The sequence below is a fragment of the Ranitomeya variabilis genome, chromosome 1 (genome assembly GCF_051348905.1).
Source record: "Ranitomeya variabilis isolate aRanVar5 chromosome 1, aRanVar5.hap1, whole genome shotgun sequence".
In the NCBI taxonomy this organism is placed as follows: Eukaryota; Metazoa; Chordata; class Amphibia; order Anura; family Dendrobatidae; genus Ranitomeya; species Ranitomeya variabilis.
Genome location: NC_135232.1, coordinates 813,947,455 through 813,974,783, shown reverse-complemented (window position 1 = coordinate 813,974,783; position 27,329 = coordinate 813,947,455). Strand labels below are relative to the sequence as shown.

The following is a 27,329-nucleotide window of genomic DNA, read 5'->3' as shown; positions in this document are numbered from 1 at the left end:
ATCTTCTAAATGGTACTTGCTTGGCACTTCTAGGGTGGCATTTAGCTCACCAGTGGAGGTAAGCTATTGTTATTTGTGCAACTGCAAATTTCGGGATGGCATTTCTCCATTAGTGCTCGGAAGTCATTTTGTGCTGCACTGTGGTATTTTTTTCATGTCTCTGAGTAGATATATTGTGCTGCGCTGTGGTATTTTTTTCATGCCTCTGATTAGATATTTTGTGCTGCACTGTGGTATTTTTTTCATGCCTCTGAGTAGATATTTTGTGCGCCACTGTGGTATTTTTTTTATGCCTTGAGTAGATATTTTGTGCTGCTCTGTGGTATTTTTTTCATCACTGAGGCTGAATTTTGTGCTGCACATTGGTATTTGTTGGCATTTCTGGGACGGTATGTTGTGCTGCACTATTTTAATTGGTGCTGTTAGGTGGCATTTTGTGTGCTGCAAGGTGGTGTATATGATACGCCTATGGCTTAACTAGTGATTTGGTCAGAGGTATTGTTTTTATGTCATTTATACCCTGTGATCCCTTTTCCCTTTGTAGCAGCTGGTTGATGGTGGTTGCTACAGTACATTTTTATTGTCATTGTGTTTACAATAGTGATATTTGGTTCTTGCCTTCTTAAGTCCACTGCCTTATATTTATTAAACCTCATCATTCTCCAAATCCTCCAACTTGTCCATATCCTTATGTGGCATAATATTGTCTTTTTTCTGTGATAATTGAGCATATTTAAGTATCCTTAAATACTAAATTAAAATGTTTCAGGGTCCTGGTTGTCACAGTGGCATTGCTTTCCTCATGGGGAGAGTGATGTCACTCTTGGAAGCGAAGGAAGATCTCTTTTATCAGGTAAACACAATGCACACAACATGTTCACACTCCAGGCCAAATGGGGGAGCTCTGAACCCGGATTAAGTGGGAACTCCCCTATAAATACATTCTGATCTGGGAAAGTAAAGTAAGTAGTCAGTGCCAGACAGCAGACTGGAGCAGTCTGAGGTAGAGAGACGTGTTTGGGGCCGTGCACCCAGAATTGCTGCAGCTCCAGGATTGAGAGATACCGAAGGAAGAACAGTGTTAGAAAGCATGCAGGAGAGTGGAGCACAGGAGAGAGACAACAGGTGAGAATAGCTGCATTTGGGCTACCTCCCTGGCCGAGCGCAGATTCCGGTAGGTGGAAGACCGAGGTTGTGTCGGACTCTAAGAGGCACAGCAGAAACCGGCAGGACAGCTGGATTTCATATCACCTGTCTGCCCTAATACACAGGACCAGGAGGCACAGTGGCACATAGAGCCCGGGTTGTGATAGAGACCCTGTATAAAGGCTCGAGCCACCTGTCATATGGGTTAGTGTCCTAATCTTCATGGAGGACAGAGAAAACTGTAACGACCTTGCCAGAAGCCATAGGCAGTAAGTGACTACAACATCACCGTGCTGATAGGAAGGCTTCTAATGCCACCTGGTAAAGGGCACTCTGAATTCACTTAGTACCCCATGGCCCAGGCAGGCAACTCAACTTATCTTCTCCTAATCTTATTAAAGTGATGTTCACAAGTTGTTAAATTGCTTTAATTAGTTAGACAACCAGCCTAAAAATTAGCAAGTTGTAACTGACTTGCTTTTTCTATCTACTATCATTCTTCTGTAATGAAAGCTTTTAACTTTTGTAGTGTACAACTTCTTTCCTTGGAGCTAGGCCATCAGCCCCAGGCCAAGATTGTGCAGTAGGTATGTTCCATGAGAGAGGGTTAACTCTTAACATCCCAGTTAACTCTTTCCAGCCTATTGAGTTCTATAAAGAACTTCTCTTCTCACCTTCTTCACCCTCTCTACTCTCTGTCTGTCCTGTTCTGAAGAGTTGCAGTTATAAATCAAAAGCCTGACAGCTTTCACAGCCAGACTTCTAATCTTGACACTCTGTTCTTGCTGTCTGAAACTGTGTGATTGTTCAAATGCCTTGTTATCTCTATGAGTAAATACAGGTATAACAGTGTAAACTCAGAACAAACCACTCAGGGTATGTGCACACGTCAGGATTTCTTGCAGAAATTTCCTGAAGAAAACCGGAAATTTTCTGCAAGAAATCCGCATTTTTGTTTTGCATTTTTTTCCCGTTTTTTTCGCATATTTTTCAGCATTTTGCAAGCGTAATTAGCTTGCAGAATGCCAAAGTTTTTCAAGCGATCTGTAGCATTGCTTGGAAAACTGAGTTGGTCACACTTGTCAAACATAGTATTTGACAAGTGTGACCAACTTTTTACTATAGATGCAGCTTATGCAGCATCTATAGTAAAAGATAGAATGTTTAAAAATAATAAAAAAAACAAAAAAATGGTTATACTCACCCTCTGCAGACAGCCAATATCCTCAGCGGTGTCCATTCCTATAGATGGTGTGGTTCACGTGACGTCGCGATCACGTGAGCGGTCACATGACCGGTCTCGCGACCAATCACAAGACAGCGACGTCATTGCAGGTCCTGAACCACACCATCTTTAGGAACCGAAGCGGCAGCATGCAGCGGTGAGAGGCGGGAACACTCCGGGGGCCATCGAAGGTGAGTATATAACTATTTTTTATTTTAATTCTTTTTTTTTGACCAATTATATGGTGCCCAGTAGGGTTGAGCGACTTTCATTTTTTTAAGATCGAGTAGGGTTTTGGGAAACCCGATTTTGTCCAGAGTCGAGTCGAGTGCAGTCGGCCGATTATCGCTAAAAATCGGGGATCGACCGAAACACGAAACCCAATGCAAGTCAATGGGGAAGCATAGTCGGCAGTGAGTGGAGGCCAGGAAAACACCTACAGTGCCCATTTTAATGCCAAAAACATCCATTCTTGTTTCTGAAGCTTGCCAATCTTAATTAACTGTATAATAATAGTTGGGCATAGGGAATTGGGGGAAAGTTGTGGGGGGAGTAGGGCTGGCTCAAGTTTTTCGTGGGCCCAGGAAATGCGGACTACGTCACGGCGGTGTTGCAGGGAAAGGTAAGTATTTAAAAGTTGCAAGTGCTGTGATCATGAGCAAGCAGGGGGGGCCCACTCGTTCGCATTGCCACTGGCACAGGGCCCCTCAAAGTACGGCGGTGTGTTTGCATGGCGGGGGCGCCTCCCACCAGCAGCGACACTTTTGCGTACTCTGAGGGGCCCTGTGCCAGTGACGTCGCCAACGAGTATGCCCCCCCACCTGATGAAGGAACCTGCACTTTCATCTGCACCTTCCTCTTTGTCCCTGTGTAAGGTGGTATAACATGCGGGAAGGGGAACCTTACTTTCAGCAGGGACAGATTCTGGCTGTGTAGAGTACAAGGGGAATGTAGTGGTCTAGGTCAATGTACCAGCAGACTCATTTAGCAGTGGCTGGGCAATGGGCAGGATGAGGAGGAAACAGATATAGGGCCAAAGAATAAAGTAGGCTACATGCAGTTCAAAATTGGTAACAGGACTAAACAGGCGGCATTGCTTTGTTCAGTGGAGTAGCAAACCCAAGAGCAGCAGACACTGTTTCAAGGGCCTAACCACACTAGTAGGCCAAATGCAGTTTAATATCTGATAGTATAGGGCGAAAGCCAGAATGTGGAAGCTCAGCTTTGTTCAGTTGAGGACAACACCAGGGAGGGGCAGACACCTTTAGTAGGCCGGAAAAGCCTATTGCATTTTTTAAAATGGTAATTTGGAGCAGAAGGTTGAAGCTCAGCTTTATTTAGTTGAGGGCAACACCAGGGAGGGGCAGAAGCCGTTAGTAGGCCCTAACCACCATTTTTTTTTTTTTTAAAACCACTTAATGAGAGCCGGAAGGTTGAAGCTCAGCTTTATTTAGTTGAGGACAACACCAGGGAGGGGCAGAAGCCGTTAGTAGGCCCTAACCACCATTTTTTTTTTAAAACCACTTAATGAGAGCCGGAAGGTTGAAGCTCAGCTTTATTTAGTTGAGGACAACACCAGGGAGGGGCAGAAGCCGTTAGTAGGCCCTAACCACCATTTTTTTTTTTTAAACCACATAATGAGAGCCGGAAGGTTGAAGCTCAGCTTTATTTAGTTGAGGACAACACCAGGGAGGGGCAGAAGCCGTTAGTAGGCCCTAACCACCATTTTTTTTTTTTTTAAAACCACTTAATGAGAGCCGGAAGGTTGAAGCTCAGCTTTATTTAGTTGAGGACAACACCAGGGAGGGGCAGAAGCCGTTAGTAGGCCCTAACCACCATTTTTTTTTTTTTTAAAACCACTTAATGAGAGCCGGAAGGTTGAAGCTCAGCTTTATTTAGTTGAGGACAACACCAGGGAGGGGCAGAAGCCGTTAGTAGGCCCTAACCACCATTTTTTTTTTAAAACCACTTAATGAGAGCCGGAAGGTTGAAGCTCAGCTTTATTTAGTTGAGGACAACACCAGGGAGGGGCAGAAGCCGTTAGTAGGCCCTAACCACCATTTTTTTTTTTTAAACCACATAATGAGAGCCGGAAGGTTGAAGCTCAGCTTTATTTAGTTGAGGACAACACCAGGGAGGGGCAGAAGCCGTTAGTAGGCCCTAACCACCATTTTTTTTTTTTTTAAAACCACTTAATGAGAGCCGGAAGGTTGAAGCTCAGCTTTATTTAGTTGAGGACAACACCAGGGAGGGGCAGAAGCCGTTAGTAGGCCCTAACCACCATTTTTTTTTAAAAACCACTTAATGAGAGCCGGAAGGTTGAAGCTCAGCTTTATTTAGTTGAGGACAACACCAGGGAGGGGCAGAAGCCGTTAGTAGGCCCTAACCACCATTTTTTTTTTTAAAACCACATAATGAGAGCCGGAAGGTTGAAGCTCAGCTTTATTTAGTTGAGGACAACACCAGGGAGGGGCAGAAGCCGTTAGTAGGCCCTAACCAAAGTTGAAGGCCAAATGCAGTTTAATTTCTGATACTATAGGCCGAAAGCCAGAAGGTGGAAGTTCCGATTTAGACAGTGGAGGACAATTTGAATTAGGGACTGCAGACAGACTTAGTAGGCTGTCCCCTGTGGACCATGCATCCACCACATTAACCCATTGCGCCGTAATGGACACGTAATCTTCCGTGGCCATGCCTACAGGTCCATGCGTCTGTTGTCAGGTGCACCTTTGTACTCACAGATTGCCAGAGTGCATGGACAATGCGGTCTTCTACATGCTGGTGGAGGGTTGGGATGGCTTTTCTCGCAAAAGAAGTGTCGACTGGTTAGCTTGTAGCGTGGTACAGCGTAGTCCATCATGGCCTTATTAATAGTAAATAAAATATATAACTAGGCTCTATGAACTTTTAAATAGGTTCCAGGGGTACACGGGCAGCATTGGTGTGGTCAGTGGAGGAGTATTGCAAGTAGGGGCTGCAGACAGGCTATCAAAGGCCTAAAATAACAAACAGTAGGCAGTCATGGCAGTTTTACATCGGTTACATGGATACACAGGCAGGCACTCCAGGCAGCATTGTGCTCAGTGGAGGAGTATTGCAAGTAGGGGCCGCAGACAGGCTATCAAAGGCCTAAAATAACAAACAGTAGGCAGTCATGGCAGTTTTACATCGGTTACATGGATACACAGGCAGGCACTCCAGGCAGCATTGTGGTCAGTGGAGGAGTATTGCAAGTAGGGGCCGCAGACAGGCTATCAAAGGCCTAAAATAACAAACAGTAGGCAGTCATGGCAGTTTTACATCGGTTACATGGATACACAGGCAGCTAGGTGGTGAGTGGAGGAGTATTTAAAGTAAGGACCGCAGACAGGCTATCAAAGGCCTAACATAACAAACAATAGGCTCATGGCAGTTTTACAGCGGTTACATGGATACACGGGCAGGCAGCTTGGTGGTGGTGAGTGGAGGAGTATTTAAAGTAGGGACCGCAGACAGGCTATCAAAGGCCTAACATAACAAACAATAGGCTCATGGCAGTTTTACAGCGGTTACATGGATACACGGGCAGGCAGCTTGGTGGTGAGTGGAGGAGTATTTAAAGTATGGACCGCAGACAGGCTTCGAAGGCCTAACACAATAAAATGGGCTGGCTGTAGGCACTTTAAAATTGGTTCCAGGGGTACACGGGCAGCAGTGGTCTGGTCAGTGGAGGCCTAGTGGAAGGAGGGACCGCAGACAGGCTTCGAAGGCCTAACACAATAAAATGGGCTGGCTGTAGGCACTTTAAAATTGGTTCCAGGGGTACACGGGCAGCAGTGGTCTGGTCAGTGGAGGCCTAGTGGAAGTATGGACCGCAGACAGGCTTCGAAGGCCTAACACAATAAAATGGGCTGGCTGTAGGCACTTTAAAATTGGTTCCAGGGGTACACGGGCAGCAGTGGTCTGGTCAGTGGAGGACTAGTGGAAGGAGGGAGCGCAGAAAGGCTTCAAAGGCCTAAAATAACAAACAATAGGCTCATGGCAGTTTTACAGCGGTTACATGGATACACGGGCAGGCAGCTTGGTGGTCAGTGGAGGAGTAGGGACCGCAGACAGGCTATCAAAGGCCTAAAATAACAAACAATAGGCTCATGGCAGTTTTACAGCGGTTACATGGATACACGGGCAGGCAGCTTGGTGCTGAGTGGAGGAGTAGTGCAAGGAGTGTCTGTCCCAGTACTCCCAAAATATAAATAGATGTTAATGTCTCGCAAAACAACCAAAACAAAAAAAAAGATGGCATACTTAGGTACAGGGGTGGGCTCATCTGCTGTGTTTCTGACATAGTAATTTGGCAGTAACTATTTAATGGTGCCAATATAGGACACAGACACAGACTACTTTAAGTTGCATCATAGATGTCTACAAATTTGTATTGTCAGTGCCAGACATTGAATGATGTCAGCGAATAGACTAAAGATTGGTGGAGCTGTGCGACATAATTTTGCACGTAGTAGAGCCCAGTTTGAGCTGGGGTAGGGGGGAACTCTCTTGAGGCCGGCGGGACCGCCCCAGGGCCACTCATGTTACAACGGTGTGTCTGACGTTGGGTGCGCACCACCACCGCCAGAGACACTACATTGTACTATGAGGGACCCAGTAGCAATGCCGTCAACCAAAAGCGAGCACACCCACCTCTTCAGACAAACAGCAGTCTCACGGGTGCTTGCGCCAAGTCGCGATACCACGGCCCCGTGTGGGGAGTTTGGCCATTTAGGGAGGTGTAAACATGTCGTATGCTGTACAATCTGCAGCAGCAAATTAGACATTAGAAAAGTAATTCACAGGCAAGAGCTTTTCATAGGAAAGCTAGGTGTCGGCCGGGCAAGGTGGGGCAAAAGATTTTGAAATCCAGTTGTGGTTCATTTTAATGAATGTTAGATCGTCAACATTTTGGGTAGCCAGACGAGTCCTTTTTTCGGTTAATATTGACCCTGCAGCACTGAATACTCTTTCTGATAGGACACTTGCTGCCGGGCAAGCAAGCTCCTGCAATGCATATTCTGCCAATTCTGGCCAGGTGTCTAATTTGGAGGCCCAGTAATCAAATGGGAATGACGGTTGAGGGAGAACATCGATAAGGGATGAAAAATAGTTAGTAACCATACTGGACAAATGTTGTCTCCTGTCACTTTCAATTGATGCAGCAGTACCTGTCCTGTCTGCGGTCATAGCAAAATCACTCCACAACCTGGTCAGAAAACCCCTCTGTCCAACGCCACTTCTGATGTGTGCACCCCTAACACTCCTAGTCTGCTGCCCCCTGGAGCTCGTGTGAGAACGATCACGTGCGCTGTGTGCTGGGAATGCCTGAAGCAAACGGTCAACAAGAGTTGATTGTTTGGTTGCTAATATTAGTTCCAAGTTCTCATGTGGCATAATATTTTGCAATTTGCCTTTATAGCGTGGATCAAGGAGGCAGGCCAACCAGTAATCGTCATCGTTCATCATTTTCGTAATGCGTGTGTCCCTTTTTAGGATACGTAAGGCATAATCCGCCATGTGGGCCAAAGTTCCAGTTGTCAAATCTCCGGTTGTGATTGGTTGAGGGGCAGTTGCAGGCAAATCTACGTCACTTGTGTCCCTCAAAAAACCAGAACCCGGCCGTGACACGCAACCAATTTCCTGTGCCCCCGTGAAAGTTTCCGCATTAAAAATATACTCATCCCCATCATCCTCCTCGTCCTCCACCTCCTCTTCGCCCGCTACCTCGTCCTGTACACTGCCCTGACCAGACAATGGCTGACTGTCATCAAGGCTTCCCTCTTCCTCTGGTGCAGACGCCTGCTCCTTTATGTGCGTCAAACTTTGCATCAGCAGACGCATTAGGGGGATGCTCATGCTTATTACGGCGTTGTCTGCACTAACCAGCCGTGTGCATTCCTCAAAACACTGAAGGACTTGACACATGTCTTGTATCTTCGACCACTGCACACCTGACAACTCCATGTCTGCCATCCTACTGCCTGCCCGTGTATCCTCCCACAAATAAATAACAGCACGCCTCTGTTCGCACAGTCTCTGAAGCATGTGCAGTGTTGAGTTCCACCTTGTTGCAACGTCTATGATTAGGCGATGCTGGGGAAGGTTCAAAGACCGCTGATAGGTTTGCATACGGCTGGCGTGTACAGGCGAACGTCGGATATGTGAGCAAAGTGCACGCACTTTGAGGAGCAGGTCGGAGAACCCAGGATAAGTTTTCAATAAGCACTGCACCACCAGGTTTAAGGTGTGAGCCAGGCAAGGAATGTGTTTCAGTTGGGAAAGGGAGATGGCAGCCATGAAATTCCTTCCGTTATCACTCACTACCTTGCCTGCCTCAAGATCTACTGTGCCCAGCCACGACTGCGTTTCTTGTTGCAAGAACTCGGACAGAACTTCCGCGGTGTGTCTGTTGTCGCCCAAACACTTCATAGCCAATACAGCCTGCTGACGCTTGGCAGTAGCTGGCCCATAATGGGACAACTGGTGTGCAACAGTGTCATCTGCCGATGGAGTGGTTGGCCGACTGCGTTCTGTGGAAGAGCTGTAGCTTCTGCAGGAGGACGAGGAGGAGGAGGAGGGGGTGCGAACGCCTACAGCCAACTGTTTCCTAGACCGTGGGCTAGGCACAACTGTCCCTAAATTGATGTCGCCTGTGGACCCTGCATCCACCACATTCACCCAGTGTGCCGTGATGGACACATAACGTCCCTGGCCATGCCTACTGGTCCATGCATCTGTAGTCAGGTGCACCTTTGTACTCACAGATTGCCTGAGTGCATGGACGATGCGCTGTTTAACATGCTGGTGCAGGGCTGGGATGGCTTTTCTGGAAAAAAAGTGTCGACTGGGTAGCTCGTATCGTGGTTCAGCGTACTCCATCAGGGCTTTGAAAGCTTCGCTTTCAACTAACCGGTAGGGCATCATCTCTAACGAGATTAGTCTAGCTATGTGGGCGTTAAAACCCTGTGTACGCGGATGCGAGGATAAGTACTTCCTTTTTCTAACCAGAGTCTCATGTAGGGTGAGCTGGACTGGAGAGCTGTAGATCGTGGAACTTTCGGGTGTGCCGGTGGACATGGCAGACTGAGAGACGGTTGGAGACGGTATTGTTTCCGCCGGTGCCCTACATGCAATATTTCCTCCTACAAAACTGGTGATTCCCTGACCCTGACTGCTTTTGGCTGGCAAAGAAACCTGCACAGATACTGCCGGTGGTGCGGAAAATGGTGGCCTTACAGTGACGGAAGGGATGTTGCGTTGCTGACTAGCTTCATTGGCCGAGGGTGCTACAACCTTGAGGGACGTTTGGTAGTTAGTCCAGGCTTGAGAATGCATGGTGGTTAAGTGTCTATGCATGCAACTAGTATTTAGACTTTTCAGATTCTGACCTCTGCTTAAGCTAGTTGAACATTTTTGACAGATGACTTTGCGCTGATCAGTTGGATGTTGTTTAAAAAAATGCCAGACTGCACTCTTCCTAGACTCTGATCCCTTTTCAGGGATTGCAGACTGAGCTTTAACCGGATGGCAACGCTGTGCTCCAACAGGTTTTGGCTTTGACACGCGTTTTGGTCCAGATACGGGCCCGGCAGATGGAACCTGTTGCGATGTTGATGCCTGCTGCGGCCCCTCCTCCACCTCCGCTTCTGAACTACTGCCGCCTGCACCCTGTTCCCCCAATGGCTGCCAATCGGGGTCAATAACTGGGTCATCTATTACCTCCTCTTCGAGCTCGTGTGCAACTTCGTCTGTGTCACTGTGTCGGTCGGTGGTATAGCGTTCGTGGCGGGGCAACATAGTCTCATCAGGGTCTGATTGTGGATCTGTACCCTGAGAGGGCAATGTGGTGGTCTGAGTCAAAGGAGCAGCATAGTACTCTGGCTGTGGCTGTGCATCAGTGCACTCCATGTCAGAATATACTTGTAATGGGCATGGCCTGTTAAATGTTTCACTTTCTAAGCCAGGGACGGTATGTGTAAAGAGCTCCATGGAGTGACCCGTTGTGTCGCCTGCTGCATCCTTCTCTCTTGTTGTAGTTTTTGCTGAGGAGGACAAGGAAGCGACTTGTCCCTGACCGTGAACATCCACAAGCGACGCGCTGCTTTTACATTTACCAGTTTCGGAAGAGGAGGCAAAAGAGCTAGAGGCTGAGTCTGCAATGTAAGCCAAAACTTGCTGTTGCTGCTCCGCCTTTAAAAGCGGTTTTCCTACTCCCAGAAAAGAGAGCGTTCGAGGCCTTGTGTAGCCTGACGACGAAACTGGCTCCACAGCTCCAGACTTAGGTGGAATATTTTTATCCCCACGACCACCTGATGCTCCACTACCACTACCATCATTACCAGCTGACAATGAACGCCCACGACGACCTCTTGCACCAGACTTCCTCATTGTTTTAAAATCTTAACCAAAGTAACTTTATTTGTTGCTATCAAACAACTTACACGGTGAGCTATAACTTCAGTATGATTTCAATATCCCTTAACAGGTTGGTGAGACCACAAGGAAAATCAGGCACAATGTTACACACTCTGTTTTCTGTGGCACAAAATCACAGAGATGACACACACGCAGGACTGTCACTCAAGCACTAATGTCAATATTAATCTCCCACCTAATTTATTTATTTTTTTTTCTCAGGGAGACTTTAGAAACCAAATAATATTAAAAAAAAAAAAAAAAAAGGCTTTCTATGGCCCACAATTAGAGAGAGAGAGGTGGCACAACCAGGAGTCAAGACTGGCGCACAAGCTGAAAGGGCAATATTACTCTCCCACTGTTTTTTATGTTTTTTTTGTTTTTTTCAGGGAGACTTTAGAAACCAAATAATATTAAAAAAACCAAAAAAAAAAAAGGCTTTCTATGGCCCACTGAATGAGAGGGAGAGAGGTGGCACACCCAGGAGTCAAGACTGGCACACAAGCTGAAAGGGCAATATTACTCTCCCACTGTTTTTTTAGGTTTTTTTTTTTTTTTCAGGGAGAATTAGAAACCAAATAATATTAAAAAAAAAAAAAATAGGCTTTCTATGGCCCACTGAATGAAAGGGAGAGAGGTGGCACACCCAGGAGTCAAGACTGGCACACAAGCTGAAAGGGCAATATTACTCTCCCACTGTTTTTTTATGTTTTTTTTGTTTTTTTCAGGGAGACTTTAGAAACCAAATAATATTAAAAAAACCAAAAAAAAAAAAGGCTTTCTATGGCCCACTGAATGAGAGGGAGAGAGGTGGCACACCCAGGAGTCAAGACTGGCACACAAGCTGAAAGGGCAATATTACTCTCCCACTGTTTTTTTAGGTTTTTTTTTTTTTTTCAGGGAGAATTAGAAACCAAATAATATTAAAAAAAAAAAAAATAGGCTTTCTATGGCCCACTGAATGAAAGGGAGAGAGGTGGCACACCCAGGAGTCAAGACTGGCACACAAGCTGAAAGGGCAATATTACTCTCCCACTGTTTTTTTATGTATTTTTTGTTTTTTCAGGGAGACTTTAGAAACCCAATAATATTTAAAAAAAAAAATAAATAGGCTTTCTATGGCCCACTGAATGAGAGGGAGAGAGGTGGCACACCCAGGAGTCAAGACTGGCACACAAGCTGAAAGGGCAATATTACTCTCCCACTGTTTTTTTAGGTTTTTTTTTTTTTTTCAGGGAGAATTAGAAACCAAATAATATTAAAAAAAAAAAAAAATAGGCTTTCTATGGCCCACTGAATGAAAGGGAGAGAGGTGGCACACCCAGGAGTCAAGACTGGCACACAAGCTGAAAGGGCAATATTACTCTCCCACTGTTTTTTTATGTATTTTTTGTTTTTTCAGGGAGACTTTAGAAACCCAATAATATTTAAAAAAAAAAATAAATAGGCTTTCTATGGCCCACTGAATGAGAGGGAGAGAGGTGGCACACCCAGGAGTCAAGACTGGCACACAAGCTGAAAGGGCAATATTACTCTCCCACTGTTTTTTTAGGTTTTTTTTTTTTTTTCAGGGAGAATTAGAAACCAAATAATATTAAAAAAAAAAAAAATAGGCTTTCTATGGCCCACTGAATGAAAGGGAGAGAGGTGGCACACCCAGGAGTCAAGACTGGCACACAAGCTGAAAGGGCAATATTACTCTCCCACTGTTTTTTTATGTATTTTTTGTTTTTTCAGGGAGACTTTAGAAACCCAATAATATTTAAAAAAAAAAATAAATAGGCTTTCTATGGCCCACTGAATGAGAGGGAGAGAGGTGGCACACCCAGGAGTCAAGACTGGCACACAAGCTGAAAGGGCAATATTACTCTCCCACTGTTTTTTTAGGTTTTTTTTTTTTTTTCAGGGAGAATTAGAAACCAAATAATATTAAAAAAAAAAAAAATAGGCTTTCTATGGCCCACTGAATGAAAGGGAGAGAGGTGGCACACCCAGGAGTCAAGACTGGCACACAAGCTGAAAGGGCAATATTACTCTCCCACTGTTTTTTTATGTATTTTTTGTTTTTTCAGGGAGACTTTAGAAACCCAATAATATTTAAAAAAAAAAATAAATAGGCTTTCTATGGCCCACTGAATGAGAGGGAGAGAGGTGGCACACCCAGGAGTCAAGACTGGCACACAAGCTGAAAGGGCAATATTACTCTCCCACTGTTTTTTTAGGTTTTTTTTTTTTTTTCAGGGAGAATTAGAAACCAAATAATATTAAAAAAAAAAAAAAATAGGCTTTCTATGGCCCACTGAATGAAAGGGAGAGAGGTGGCACACCCAGGAGTCAAGACTGGCACACAAGCTGAAAGGGCAATATTACTCTCCCACTGTTTTTTTATGTATTTTTTGTTTTTTCAGGGAGACTTTAGAAACCCAATAATATTTAAAAAAAAAAATAAATAGGCTTTCTATGGCCCACTGAATGAGAGGGAGAGAGGTGGCACACCCAGGAGTCAAGACTGGCACACAAGCTGAAAGGGCAATATTACTCTCCCACTGTTTTTTTAGGTTTTTTTTTTTTTTCAGGGAGACTTTAGAAACCAAATAATATTAAAAAAAAAAAAAAAAAAAAAAAAATAGGCTTGCTATAGCCCACTGAATGAGAGATAGCACACACAGCAGTGGCACACAAGCCCTGACTGAGGCCAATATTTTTCTCCCACTGATTGATGTAGTGTTTTTGTGTTGAGGTAGAATTTAGAACACAAATCACGGAAAAAATAAATAGGCTTTCTATGGCCCACTGAATGAAAGGGAGAGAGGTGGCACACCCAGGAGTCAAGACTGGCACACAAGCTGAAAGGGCAATATTACTCTCCCACTGTTTTTTTATGTATTTTTTGTTTTTTTCAGGGAGACTTTAGAAACCCAATAATATTTAAAAAAAAAAATAAATAGGCTTTCTATGGCCCACTGAATGAGAGGGAGAGAGGTGGCACACCCAGGAGTCAAGACTGGCACACAAGCTGAAAGGGCAATATTACTCTCCCACTGTTTTTTTAGGTTTTTTTTTTTTTTCAGGGAGACTTTTGAAACCAAATAATATTAAAAAAAAAAAAAAAAAAAAAATATAGGCTTGCTATAGCCCACTGAATGAGAGATAGCGCACACACAGCAGTGGCACACAAGCCCTGACTGAGGCCAATATTTTTCTCCCACTGATTGATGTAGTGTTTCTGTGTTGAGGTAGATTTTAGAACACAAATCACGGAAAAAATAAATAGGCTTTCTATGGCCCACTCAGTGAGAGATGGCACACACAGGGATGGCACTGTAGCAGAAATGCCAATCTTAATCTCCCACAAAAAAAAAACAAAAAAAAAAAAAAAACTGTCCTACAATTACTATCTCCCTGCAGTAATGTAAGCCAGGTATGGCAGGCAGCAATAGGAGTGGACTGATGCACAAATTAAATAAAAAGTGTGGACAAACAAAAAAGATAGCTGTGCAGAAAGGAAGGAACAAGAGGATATGTGCTTTGAAAAAAGCAGTTGGTTTCCACAGTGGCGTACACACAGCAATACAGCTATCACGGAGCCTTCTAGGGCAGCCCAATGAGCTACAGCGCTGAGGGGAAAAAAAAAAAAAAATAGCTTCCACTGTTCCTGCACACCGAAGGTGGTGTTGGACAGTGGAAATCGCTGCAGCACAAGCGGTTTGGTGGTTAGTGGACCCTGCCTAACGCTCTCCCTGCTTCTGATGAAGCGGCAGCAACCTGTCCCTAAGCTCAGATCAGCAGCAGTAAGATGGCGGTCGGCGGGAACGCCCCTTTATAGCCCCTGTGACGCCGCAGACAGCAAGCCAATCACTGCAATGCCCTTCTCTAAGATGGTGGGGACCAGGATCTATGTCATCACGCTGCCCACACTCTGCGTTCACCTTCATTGGCTGAGAAATGGCGCTTTTCGCGTCATTGAAACGCGACTTTGGCGCGAAAGTCGCGTACCGCATGGCCGACAAGCACAGGGGTCGGATCGGGTTTCATGAGACGCCGACTTAGCCAAAAGTCGGCGACTTTTGAAAATGATCGACCCGTTTCGCTCAACCCTAGTGCCCAGTCCGTGGAGGAGAGTCTCCTCTCCTCCACCCTGGGTACCAACCGCATATAATCTGCTTACTTCCCGCATGGTGGGCACAGCCACATGCGGAAAGTAAGCAGATCAATGCACTCCTAGGTGTGCGGAATCCCCGCAATTCCGCATTTTTAATGAACATGTTGCTTTTTTTTCTGCAATGCGATTTTTTCGCGGAAAAAAATGCAACATTTGCACAAAAAATGCGGAATACACTGTAAATAATAGGAGGCATATGTTAGCGTTTTTTTTGCGTTTTATCACATTTTTATAGCGAAAAAACGCGAAAAGAACGCGAAAAATACTGAACGTGTGCACATGGCCTCATAACTAAATGGGTTACAGCAGGACTTGTGCTGGGCTTTATAGTTCTATTAATACTACAGTTCTATTCTCCAAAACTGTCACTCAGGAAGGAAGAGCCCACCTTGCTAGAACCCATGAAGTAAGGAAACTGTAAGAAGACTGCATAGGTCTCAGCTGCTGGAGAGATGACTTGAGAATAACCCTTTCTGTATTCTACATATGCATTCAATCATGTACAAATGATATTGTATGCAAAGGTATAAATCAGCATTTAGTATCAAGTGAACTGCAGACATTTCTTTAACTGTGAAATGAAGATATACAGTATAATGTAGTTTCATTGAGGGCTTTCATTTTCATACCTGCTGTCTTTCCACAGAGAGTATTATATTCTAGGCTGGAATACAGTAATATTCTATACCATCAAATTCTTAGGCTGAACAAAGAACACATAATATGTCTTAAGTTAATTGAGACATAAAAGGAGTAAGGTGGAAGGCAGTGAGATTTTGAAGTTCTTAGAAGACCATGTGAAAAGTATATGACTACTTTAAAGAATCAGCTTCTAATAAATCTAATCTTCTAATTATATAGTACATATCAATGGAAATGTTCTAACAAATAACATTTTCCATATATTATATAACTATAATGATCAGAATTTGACGTCAAAACCTGTAGATTATTTATGATTCTATGCGCTGGGAGCTGCTCATCTGTTCCTTCTGATATAATCTATCTATCTATCTATCTATCTATCTATCTATCTATCTATCTATCTATCTATCTATCTATCTACCTGTAAGTCTATCTTCCTATCTATCTACAGTTGTGCTCAAAAGTTTAAATACCCCAGCAGACTTTTTGCTTTGTTGGCCTTTTTTTCAGAGAATTTGAATGACTAGATGGTAGCCCGATTCTAACGCATTGGGTATTCTAGAATATGTATGTAGTTTATTTATGAAGATTTTAGAATAATTCATTGAATACACAGGATTCGGCTGGCCGCGACCAATTAGCGAAGCGTGGTTCAAATCCTGTGCCAATTCGCAGCCGGACTGCGCCTGTCGCTGATTGCTCGCGGCCGGCCGTCTAGTATATAACAGCCCACGTAGTAAATAGCACAGCCCATGTAGTAAATAGCACAGCCACGTAGTATATTGCACAGCCACGTAGTATATAGCACAGCCACGTAATACATAGCACACCCCACTTAGTATATAGCACAGCCCACGGAGTATATAGCACAGCCACGTAGTATATAACACAGCCCACAGAGTATATAGCACAGCCACGTAGTATATAGCACAGCCCAAGGAGTGTGTAACAGCCCACATAGCATATAACACAGCCACGTAGTTTATAACAGCCCACGTAGTATATAACACAGCTCACATAGTATATAACAGCCCACGCATGCAGTATATAACACAGCCCATGTAGTGTATAACACAGCCCATGTAGTGTATAACAGAGCCCACGTAGTATATTGCACAGCCTACGTAGTATATAGCACAGCCCACGTAGTATATTGCACAGCCCACATAATACACTGCACAGCCCACGTATTACACTGCACAGCCCACGTAGTATATTGCACAGCCCACGTAGGATATTGCACAGCCCATGCAGTATATTGGACAGCCCACATAGTATATTGCACAGCCCACGTAGTATATTGCACAGCCCATGCAGTATATTGCACAGCCCACGTAGTACATTGCACAGCCCACGTAATAAGCAGTATATTGCACAGCCCACGTAGTACATTGCACAGCCCATGTAATATATTGCACAGCCCATGCAGTATATTGCACAGCCCACGTAGTATATTGCACAGCCACGTATTATATTGCACAGCCCACGTAGTATATTGCACAGCCCAAGTAGTATATAGCACAGCCCACGTAGTATATTGCACAGCCCACATAGTATATTGCACAGCCACGCAGTATATAGCACAGCCCACGTAGTATATTGCACAGCCCACTCAGTATATAGAAATGTGGGCATCATATCCCTGTTAAAAAAAGAATTAAAATAAAAAATAGTTATCTACTCACCTTCCGTTGGCCCCCGGATGCAGGCGAAGCGGTTATCGATGCTCCTCATGCGCTCCGGTCTCAAGAGTGCATTGTGGTCTCACGAGATGATAACGTAGAGGTCTCGCGAGACCGCTACGTCATCATCTTGCGAGACCGCAATGCATGGAGCGGTCACCGGAGCGTCGTGAGGAGCGGGAAAGGCCGGTTCTGGATCCGAGGGGCCGACGGACGGTGAGCATATAACAATTTTTTATTTTTTTATTTTTTTTAACATTAGATCTTTTTACTATTGATGCCGCATAAGCAGCATCAATAGTAAAAAGTTGGTCACACAGGGTTAATAGCAGCGGTAACGGAGTGTGTTACCCGTGGAATAACGCGGTCCGTTACCGCTGCCATTAACCCTGTGTGAGCACTGACTGGAGGGGAGTATGGAGCGGGCACTGAGCACTGACTGCGGGGAGTAAGGAGCAGCCATTTTGTCACCGGACTGTGCCCGTCGCTGATTGGTTGTGGCCATTTTGATGTGACCTATCAGCGACTTGGATTTCCATGACAGAGGCTGCGACCAATGAATATCCGTGACAGACAGACAGAAGGACAGACAGACGGAAGTGACCCATAGACAATTATATTATATAGTACAGTACATAACACCAAAACCTTTCTCAACTCATGGTTAGTGGTTGGGTGAAGCCATTTATTGTCAAACTACTGTATTTTCTCTTTTTAAATCATAATGACAACCCAAAACATCCAAATGACCCTGATCAAAAGTTCACATACCCTGGTGATTTTGGCCTGATAACATGCACAGAAGTTGACACAAATGGGTTTGAATGGCTACTAAAGGTAACATCCTCACCTGTGACCTGTTTGCTTGTAATCAGTGTGTGGCTAAAAGCTGAGTGAGTTTCTGGGATCCAGAAAGACTATTGCATCTTTCATCCAGCCACTGACGTTTCTGGATTGTGAGTCATGGGAAAAGCAAAAGAATTGTCAATGGATCTACTGGAAAAGGTAGTTGAACTGTATAAAACAGGAAAGGGATCCAAAGAATTATAATGCCAGTTATCAGCATTCAAACTGTGATTAACAAATGGAAAATCAGGGGATCTGTAAAAACAAAACCACGGTCAGGTAGACCAGCAAAAATGTCATCCACAACTGCCAGGAAAATTGTTCAAGATGCAAAGAAAAACCCACAAACAACATCAGCTGAAACTGCAGGACTCTCTGAAAACTAGCGATGTGGCTGTTTCAAGATATACAATAAGGAGGCACTTGAAGAAAAATGGGCTGCATGGTCGTGTCGCCAGAAGAAAGCCATTACTGCGCAAATGCCACAAAGTATCTCACCTACAATATGCAAAACAGCACAGAGACAAGCCTCAAAACTTCTGGAACAAGGTAATTTGGAGTGATGAGACCAAAATTGAACTTTTTGGCCACAACCATAAACGTTACATTTGGAGAGAGGTCAACAAGGCCTATGATGAAAGGAACACCATTCCTACTGTAAAGCGCAGAGGTGGATCGCTGATGTCTTGGGGATGTGTGAGCTACAAAGGCACAGGAAACATGGTCAAAGTTGAAGGAAAGATGAATGCAGCACGTTATCAGAAAATTCTGGAGGCAAATATTCAATCATCAGCTTGGAAGCTGCACTTGAGACGTGCTTTGATGTTCCAACGTGACAATGATCCAAAACACAAGGCCAAGTCGACCTGTCATTGGCTGCTGCAGAACAAAGTGAAGGTTCTGGAGTGGCCAGCTCAGTCTCCTGACCTCAATATCATTGAGCCACTCTGAGGAGATCTCAAGTGCGCAGTTCATGCTAGACAGCCCAGGAATTTACAGGAACTAGGGGCTTTTGTGCCAAGAAGAGTGGGCAGCTTTACCATCTGAGAAAAAAAAGAACCTCATCCACAACTACCACAAAAGACTTCAAGCTATTATTGATGTTAGAGGGGGCAATACACAGTACTAAGAAATGGGGTATGGGAACTTTTCATCAGGATCATTTGGATGCTTTGGGGAGTCATTATGATTTAAAAAGAGAAAACTCAGTGGTTGGACAATAAATGGCTTCACCCAACCATTAACCATGAGACAAGAAAAAGTTTTAGTATTATCATTTATATTCTCTGAAAAAAGGGCAAGAAAGCAAAAATTCTGCTGAGGTATGTAAACTTTTGAGCACAACTGTATCTATCTATCTATCTATCTATCTATCTATCTATCTATCTATCTATCTATCTGCCTATCCCATATCTATCTACTTATCTATCTGTCTAGCTATCTAACTACATGTTTATCTACCAATACCACCTCAGCTCAGATGTAATAAATTTTATCTTGTGTGCTCAGGGATAATCATTGCAACATATATTAGAGTGTGAATAATGTTTTAATTACTTTCTTTATTATTATGCTATTTACATTTAATGGCGATCCCTGTAATATCTAGAAGCCTTTCACTCGTCACCCAGGAGACATTATTTTATCATTCACTACGTACTGTTCCTCCAGAGTGCAGATGAGTAAAGCTGAGTCCAGCCCGGATAGCGTGTATAGTGCTGCTGACAATTCAGTAAGAAAGCCAAGCGGAGGTATTAGCTGAGCGCACACTATATTAAATGCTCATTTTCAGCTAAAAGGCACCATGGGAACTTGTTTTATTTGTGTTTACTAGACAAAAGCCGATGCAGAACAGGATCCTTATTCTCTCAGCTCTGCAGCTTGTCCAAGGAATCATTTATCATGTGTTTTAGCACTGAACGTACATGCACACAGCAATAATACCACAACTCCTGACAGATTCACTATAATATACAAGGAAAACAGCAACTCCTTCCAGAATTCACAATTGCAAGATCTGTGTTTGCTGGAAACATTAATGTTCAAAAGGGAACATGTTTCCAGTAGTATTTCATTTTTTTTTTAGTAAATGGATGTACCATCATGTACATGGATTTTAAATGTACACCAAAAGTATTTTGGCCCATTTTTGGGTGTGGTTTTTGAACCAGGTTTTCTGTATGGGGCATTTTTGTCTGTTTCTGATGATTCACAAGTTAATTTAGGAGTGGCTTTTCTACCAGAACTGCAAATATAATTGTCATGTTGCTTCCATGTGGAAATAACACGAAAAAAAACCATCACCATGTGCTGTATATTTATGCTGAAGTGAATAGATAGCGTTTTCATAGAGAATTTGAAATTGATTAGGATCAGAAGAATCTGTTCTACATTACACTTTAAAAAGCTATGTGCTAACATAACATTGGTGTATATTCACACTGAGGATTTTTGCTGAGTTTTTGTAGGGGAAATTTGAGTTTTTCTATTTACTGCACAGGTTCTGCATTAAAATATTAGCAAAAAAGCTCAGTGTAAACGCACCCAAGCCTCATTCAGACGTCCATGTAAGATGGTTCTGGTACAGATTTTGATGCACAGCTGGCCGATGGTCTCCAGACCCAAATTTGTCAGCCTCATCACAGGGATATATGAGGCCTCTCAAGTTCAGGTTCGGAAACCCATGGCCAGTCCGTGCATTTTGGTCTTGTTACACGAATATCTAACTGAGGCTTAAAGGTATGATTACACAGTTGTTTTATTTGGATGTTTCTGGATAAAAATCCACATAGAAAAAAAACATTTTTTGGAGTGTCTACGGCATCACTGATGCGTTTTTTGGACGAGGAGAATTGTATTCAGCTTTGAATGATAAGTACTCAGAGTTGGAGTGTTTTTGATTTTAAGAAGGAATGCCTTATAGGGGTTGTCTCACGAACAAAAGTTAATTTTGTTCTCTAGATCTTGGAACAATAATTTCCACAATAGGAAGTGATTAAAAAAATGTGTAATGGCCCTGTCTGACCGTGGAGGGACATAGTCTGATCATACAACATCTCCTGTGCAGAGGAGGAAGCAAAAGAGAGTATACAGACAGGATAGCAGGGGATCACAGATTATTGTAAGAGATAAAGCATCATTAAAAACAGGCAGATAAATGTTTTACCTCACAAAAATGTAAAGCTTCCTCCCCTGCCCAGGAGCTGTGGTATGATCAGACCTTGTTCCTGTCAACTCTGACACATGGCAAGGTTAATATTAGACAGCGTAGGTCCCGTCCCGATCAGAGTCACCTTGTCGTGGTGGGATGGCTTTCATTTTATTTTTGATCAAACACAGTATCACTAAGAACTGTTATTTAAATGCACTTTTGCTTTTTACTTTAGTTACAGCTGGGTTTTTGCTCATTTTGTTTCATGTAGGTTGTGCATATTCCTGCACTGTCAGTCACGGCCATTAAACAGTACACAGCAGGGGAACATTTATAAGATTATTTCAGCAGAGGGACATTATACTTAAACACATCCAATTGTGGAACTTATTATTCCAACATCTATTGATGGGACAACCCCTTTAAGGATGGACAAGTTGCTTCTTTTTCTATACGCACGTTTTCCCATTGAAATTAATAATAAGCTTATTCAGAGAGTATTTAAAATGTTTTCTTTTATTTGATTCTTGGAGCAGAATCTACTTTGAAATCCAAGTAAAAAAAATCAATGTGAGCAATAGTATTATTATCAAAGGTAGCAAAAAGAACTAAAACAAATGATGTTACTCATCTACTTAGAATGCCAGCATGTAATAAAATAGGTAAAGTGACAGCATTGATTATTTAGAATATTTACATAGTTCCTTTATGCTTCAAAGTGAATGTGTCATGCTGACCATGCAATGCAGTCAGGAGGCACCTTGCTTTAGAAACATTTGCTGATCAAATTGTTTCACATATTATTTGAGAAAAATGATTCAGTATAGCTAATAATTTAATCATTTAATTCTCAGATTGTTCCTAGCTTAAATATCTAAACTTAGACAAGGAAGGATATAGGACCGCCCACTGGACTCTTAAGAATAAACAGATATTTCAATGAATAATTTACTAAGTATATAAAATATTCTACCACAATATGTATATAAATATTTCAGCTCCTCCTGCTCTTTACAATACTAAATGCAAGTTGGATGGCATTTTCAACATCATGGGTTCATTTTAAATATTTTTCTTATGGAAAGATTCCATATCTGGAAAAAAACTTTTAACTTGGTTTATTCTTATCCACCTGGTGCATAAATATAATAGCAAAACTAAAAAGACTGAGACTGAAAAAGAGAAGGGGTCTCTGTATGAGGGCTCATGTAGACGTGCGTATAAATCGGACGTGTGCTGTCCAATTTTTTGCGGACAGCACACTGACCCATGTTATTTAGTAGTGCTGTTTAGAGCAACAATTTTTTTCTCGGCCTGACTGTCCATGAGAAACATTGCAGCATGCAATAATTTCATCCGCGTCTCAGTTGAGACTTTCACATTGAAGCTTATGGGTGCGAGAAACAAAATTGGATCCCATACGGAACATCCGAGTGGCACACAATTTCTACGGATAGATTTCTATTATGAACCTAGGAAACTGTATTCGATTATGTACACTTTTCAATGTATTTGTATGAAAATGGATCACACACGGACATCACATGGATGTCACACCAACGTAAAAAAACAGAAAATGGATAACACATTGATGAAAATCTGATGGAGCCTAGAAAAAAATCATCCAAATCAGATGATTTTTCATACGTTTGTCTATAGCCGGCATAAAGCTATGTAGCAACACCCATGGCCGTTTATAATGGTTGATATTAGAGGTTGTCATTTAGTTGTCATGTTGTTACCATGTAGCAGACATTGTAAAGCTCTGTTCACACTAGTATCATGATTTCTGATCATAAAAGAGCATTTTATTTTGCCTTGAAAAATTAGGGTTTCCGTATTTTTGACAGCAAGAATAGTGCCGCATATTACTGGATTATTACCACCCTGGCGGAATGGGAATCTATTCCAATGTGAACTGTTCTAATTAAAATAATAAAACAGATTTTTAGTACTGTCATTGTTTTATTATGATTGCATAAGAATAGGAACAAATATTTCAATTGCAGTTAGGCTCGGCTATAAACAAATAGATAATGTGTGCAAACTGTAAAGAGCTGCGGAATATGTTAGCGCTATATAAAAATAAATATTATTATTAGTATTATTATTATTATTAATCAATAGAATTAATTTTTACTTTAGAAAAAAATGAAATAAAAATCTGTTTTCACATGACTACTGACTGGCCACCAGTGCCATCATTGGGTCTAATTCTGTGCCGTCATGTATTGTCCACCATACACTATGGTTCTTCCCTCTCCTTGTGTGTTCTTGTCGGAGCACAGATTTCTCTCCTTAGACGGCGCTCACCGTGTGGCCCTGTATCCATGCACTGAATGTCATTTTGTTAAATGCACCTGTTAAGCAGGGCTCCTAAATTCCCAGAATTGTTTCACTGACACAAACACAAGTCTCCATGTTTCAGTGGCCTGTCAAACATCTCAATCACAGCTCCAAGTCAATATAATACTGCTCCCATCCAGGGTCAACAGTGATAGTTTTACTTTAGTAGATAAATTAGGTCCCAGCTTGTCGTATCGAAGAACGTAAAGTGCGACTCAACCAGACGAGATATGAGAGGATCTCATATATCTTCTCATTTACTGGAAACTGCACCACATTCACCATGTTTGGTATCTGAAATGGGGCCACTAGGAAGTACGCCACATAATCTGCCGGCGTGTTGTTGGAAGAACTTGCAGTGTCCCGATAGAAGCCAAGAATGTTTCAGGGAAAACATGCAAACTCCGTGTTATTATTCAGTTCATACTGAAAGGTTACAAGCGGCATAGTATTAGTAATGATAAGGCCAGAAAGCCACTCATTAAACGAGCTATAAACTACTAGGGTTGTTTCAAATTGCTCCTATAATGCTGGAGTCATACTGGTGCTGCTCCTTATATCACCTGCACGGCCCTTTGACGAATCGTATTAATTTTTATGGGATGTAAACCGATGCCAGGAAACCTAAGTTTGCCTAAGTTATTCTTTTCATTTATTTTAAAAGGAGCTGTAGAAAATTCTCCTTCATTCCTATGGGACAGAACCCAAAATGCTAATGTGATCAAACCACATCGTATACTTGTATATATCAGTGTGTTTAGATCAGTTGTAAAAAAACAAACAAAAATAATCTAGAAGAAAATTTTGCCAATGTAAATTTTACCGTAATGGCAAATTACTATCATATGCCTTGTATATATATATATATATATATATCTTCTATTTCCCTTTGCATAATAATGATAGGTTACAAACTAGGAGGCATATGTTACTTTATAAACTTTTAATTAACTTGACTTTTTTACGGTAATAATTGAGCACTGCAAACTGATGCAGTTAGGCAATATTTTGTCCTTCAAAAGCAAAAAGGGTCGACAAAAATCGCAAAAAATACTTTTATTTATTTCCCCTATGAAAAACTCTCCAAATCAGTCAATATGAATATCACCATATGTATTGTTACAGAAGATTTTATGTTATGCTACCGGCAATATATAAATTACACGATATGGGAGAATAATATTAAAAATAACAGTAAAATAATAAAGGTTATATATTGCCTTAAATAAGGATGGGTTTAATATGAGTAATCTTTTACTTTTATTTGACCCATACTTATCCCGATCCTATTTTGGTAGTTTACAAATATAAATAAATTTAGTTTTATTGTATTATTTAATGTATTTTCTAGGTAATTCATGGTTCTAATTGGTCTAGAACATTACTAAAGATTGTAAACTAGTGGATTCCTAACTTTTACACTATTAAATCATTTTAATATTTAATTTATTCACAAATAAACAATATAAATACACAAAAAAAATAAGATAAAAGTAAACATTAAACAGTAATGTCTAACAAATGACTTCACGGAATGTAGAATTACACATTACAGTATCTGCTCTTGCTTCACAGATTAGAACACTTCTAAATACTTTCTACCTGTAAATTCTCCAGTAAAACTCATTTTAGATTGTCCTGACAAGTGGATAAGTCCTTTTTATTTGGACTGAATAAAACATAAGTTTCAAAGGCTTCTAATCCATTCCGAAAGCCTCGCATTTCCGTCTCACAAGGCGGAATCCATCATGCTGAGCTACTTACTGAAGTGTGGAAAGATTATATGAATCTGATAAAGTCTCCAGCGCTCATGTAAAATAATAATTGATATGCAGTATAGTTAGCTTACTTGTCCAGAAATAAACATCAAGAGGTATTGAAGATAGGGAGTCTACACTCGATAAACCCCAATTTATGCACAATCAGATGAATGAGAAAGAGAACAGAACGAAGAAATGAAGAAATATAGGAGAGAGAATAGCTATGTGTACGCTATACATAGGCATTGTGATAGCTCAGGTCAATCTCTTAAGGACCTCACAAGTGCAATGAAGGCTATAATGTGCGTTGTCTGCTGTGTTAGATGATTATTATGTTTGTAAGGAAACCAGGCTTTAATAATTAATAAGAGGCTTTTAAACTTTATGCCTGATATAGAATATACAGGAAGATCTTATAGAATGCTTCATGCTTTCTCTCAATTTGTATCTTAATAACTTGTATGACTTTTCTTTCTTACAATATATTATTACTAATAATATTGTAGAAAAATGAACATAATAATTAGTAGTATAAGGTATACTTATATACTGATAAATATATATATATATATATATATATATATATATATATATATACCTTCACATTCACCGTGTTGACTAATATTTAGTAAGTGATCAAGTTAGATATATATATATAGTAAAAAGTAATAAGTTAGCTTGGATATATATTTATTTATATAATATATATAAAACATAAAAACTAAAAAGTTATTAACTTGGATATATATTATGTAAAATAATAGACATATGATCTTGGACCCACTAAATAAAGTAACAGTGAAAGTTTGGGTGTAAAGAGAAAAAGTCATAATAGAGCGTATGTCTATATAGGTGTAAGTGTGTGTGTAAGTATATATATGAGTCTCACGTACAGTGATTGCTATATACATTGCTACATATTTCTACTGAAGTGGTGTAAAATAAAGGGAAGAATGAAGATTTCCTTGATGAAAAGTGTCAGTGCCAGAGCAGAAGAGTAAAACAGAACAGAATAGTTTAGCTGTATTTTTTCTTGCACTGGAGGAAGCCAGCAGATACATTTCTCATCTTTAAGAAGTATAACAGACAAAATCAACTTACTTAAATGGTCAGCCTCATGTGAGCCATTGACTTTGCCATCTGGGTGAATCTGGAGATGGAATCCAATGCCCACTCTGCAGTACAAGCTGCCAGTCCTGCGCCCTGCTGTGCTCCACTGGGACCTGCTGAGCTCTGATCCCAGGGATGGTAAGGTGGCACCTGTGATGTGGTTACTGGAGCCCCTCAGGAGATGCCCCTTGGCTTTCTTCTGCTTGGGAGCTGCTAACACTTCTGCCCAGAGATGAGACGTGGAGAGGAGCAATAATGTGACAGAGCACAGTGAAGGTAAGCTCATTCTTTCAATAGGGAATATCCCAAGTACATTTTGCTGCCCCAGGGGCTCCTGCAGCAGCTGCCAGTGTGTCTGTAGCCTGGTATCTGAGTGTCCAGATGATAGGTATGGCTGGCTGCTAACCTGAGCACTGGCACTGCTAGAGATATTTATAACACTGGTGATCTCACAGCAAGGATGCCTGCCTGCAGCTCACAGCAGATCAGCAAGGTAATGCTGCTGTCATGTTCTCTTGGTAGAGGTCTCCTAAGAAGTAAGAAGTCTCCTTCAAGTTGGATCTGTTAGCAAAACTGTGGTGGGTACAGTGCCACCCCTGGGGGATTGGAGAAACTCCATAGATCACATGGAGGGGGATCCCAGCTGGACACAGATGTCTTCCATCTCACCAGAAAGAAAATGTGGGCGAATTCCAAATCCACAACAGGAGTGGTGGTTTCCTGTAGATCCCCAGGGGATGGCGCTGTTCACTGCTGTGCATTATCATTAGCTTACCTGGCGATCAATAGGGCAAGCTGATACAGGAGCATCCTATTA

At 42.1% G+C, this 27,329-nt stretch overlaps 1 protein-coding gene across 1 annotated transcript in view; it reads right to left on the bottom strand.

The window, feature by feature from the left end:
* The window catches only part of FGF5 (fibroblast growth factor 5), a 182,983-nt gene extending 155,908 nt beyond the window's left edge, over positions 1 to 27,075 (bottom strand). Inside the window, exon 1 of the mRNA XM_077274569.1 lies at positions 26,504 to 27,075. Coding sequence (XP_077130684.1) covers positions 26,504 to 26,798 — 295 coding nt within the window. The 5' untranslated portion in view covers positions 26,799 to 27,075. The remainder of the gene's footprint in view (positions 1 to 26,503) is intronic.
* Positions 27,076 to 27,329: the final 254 nt, after the last annotated feature.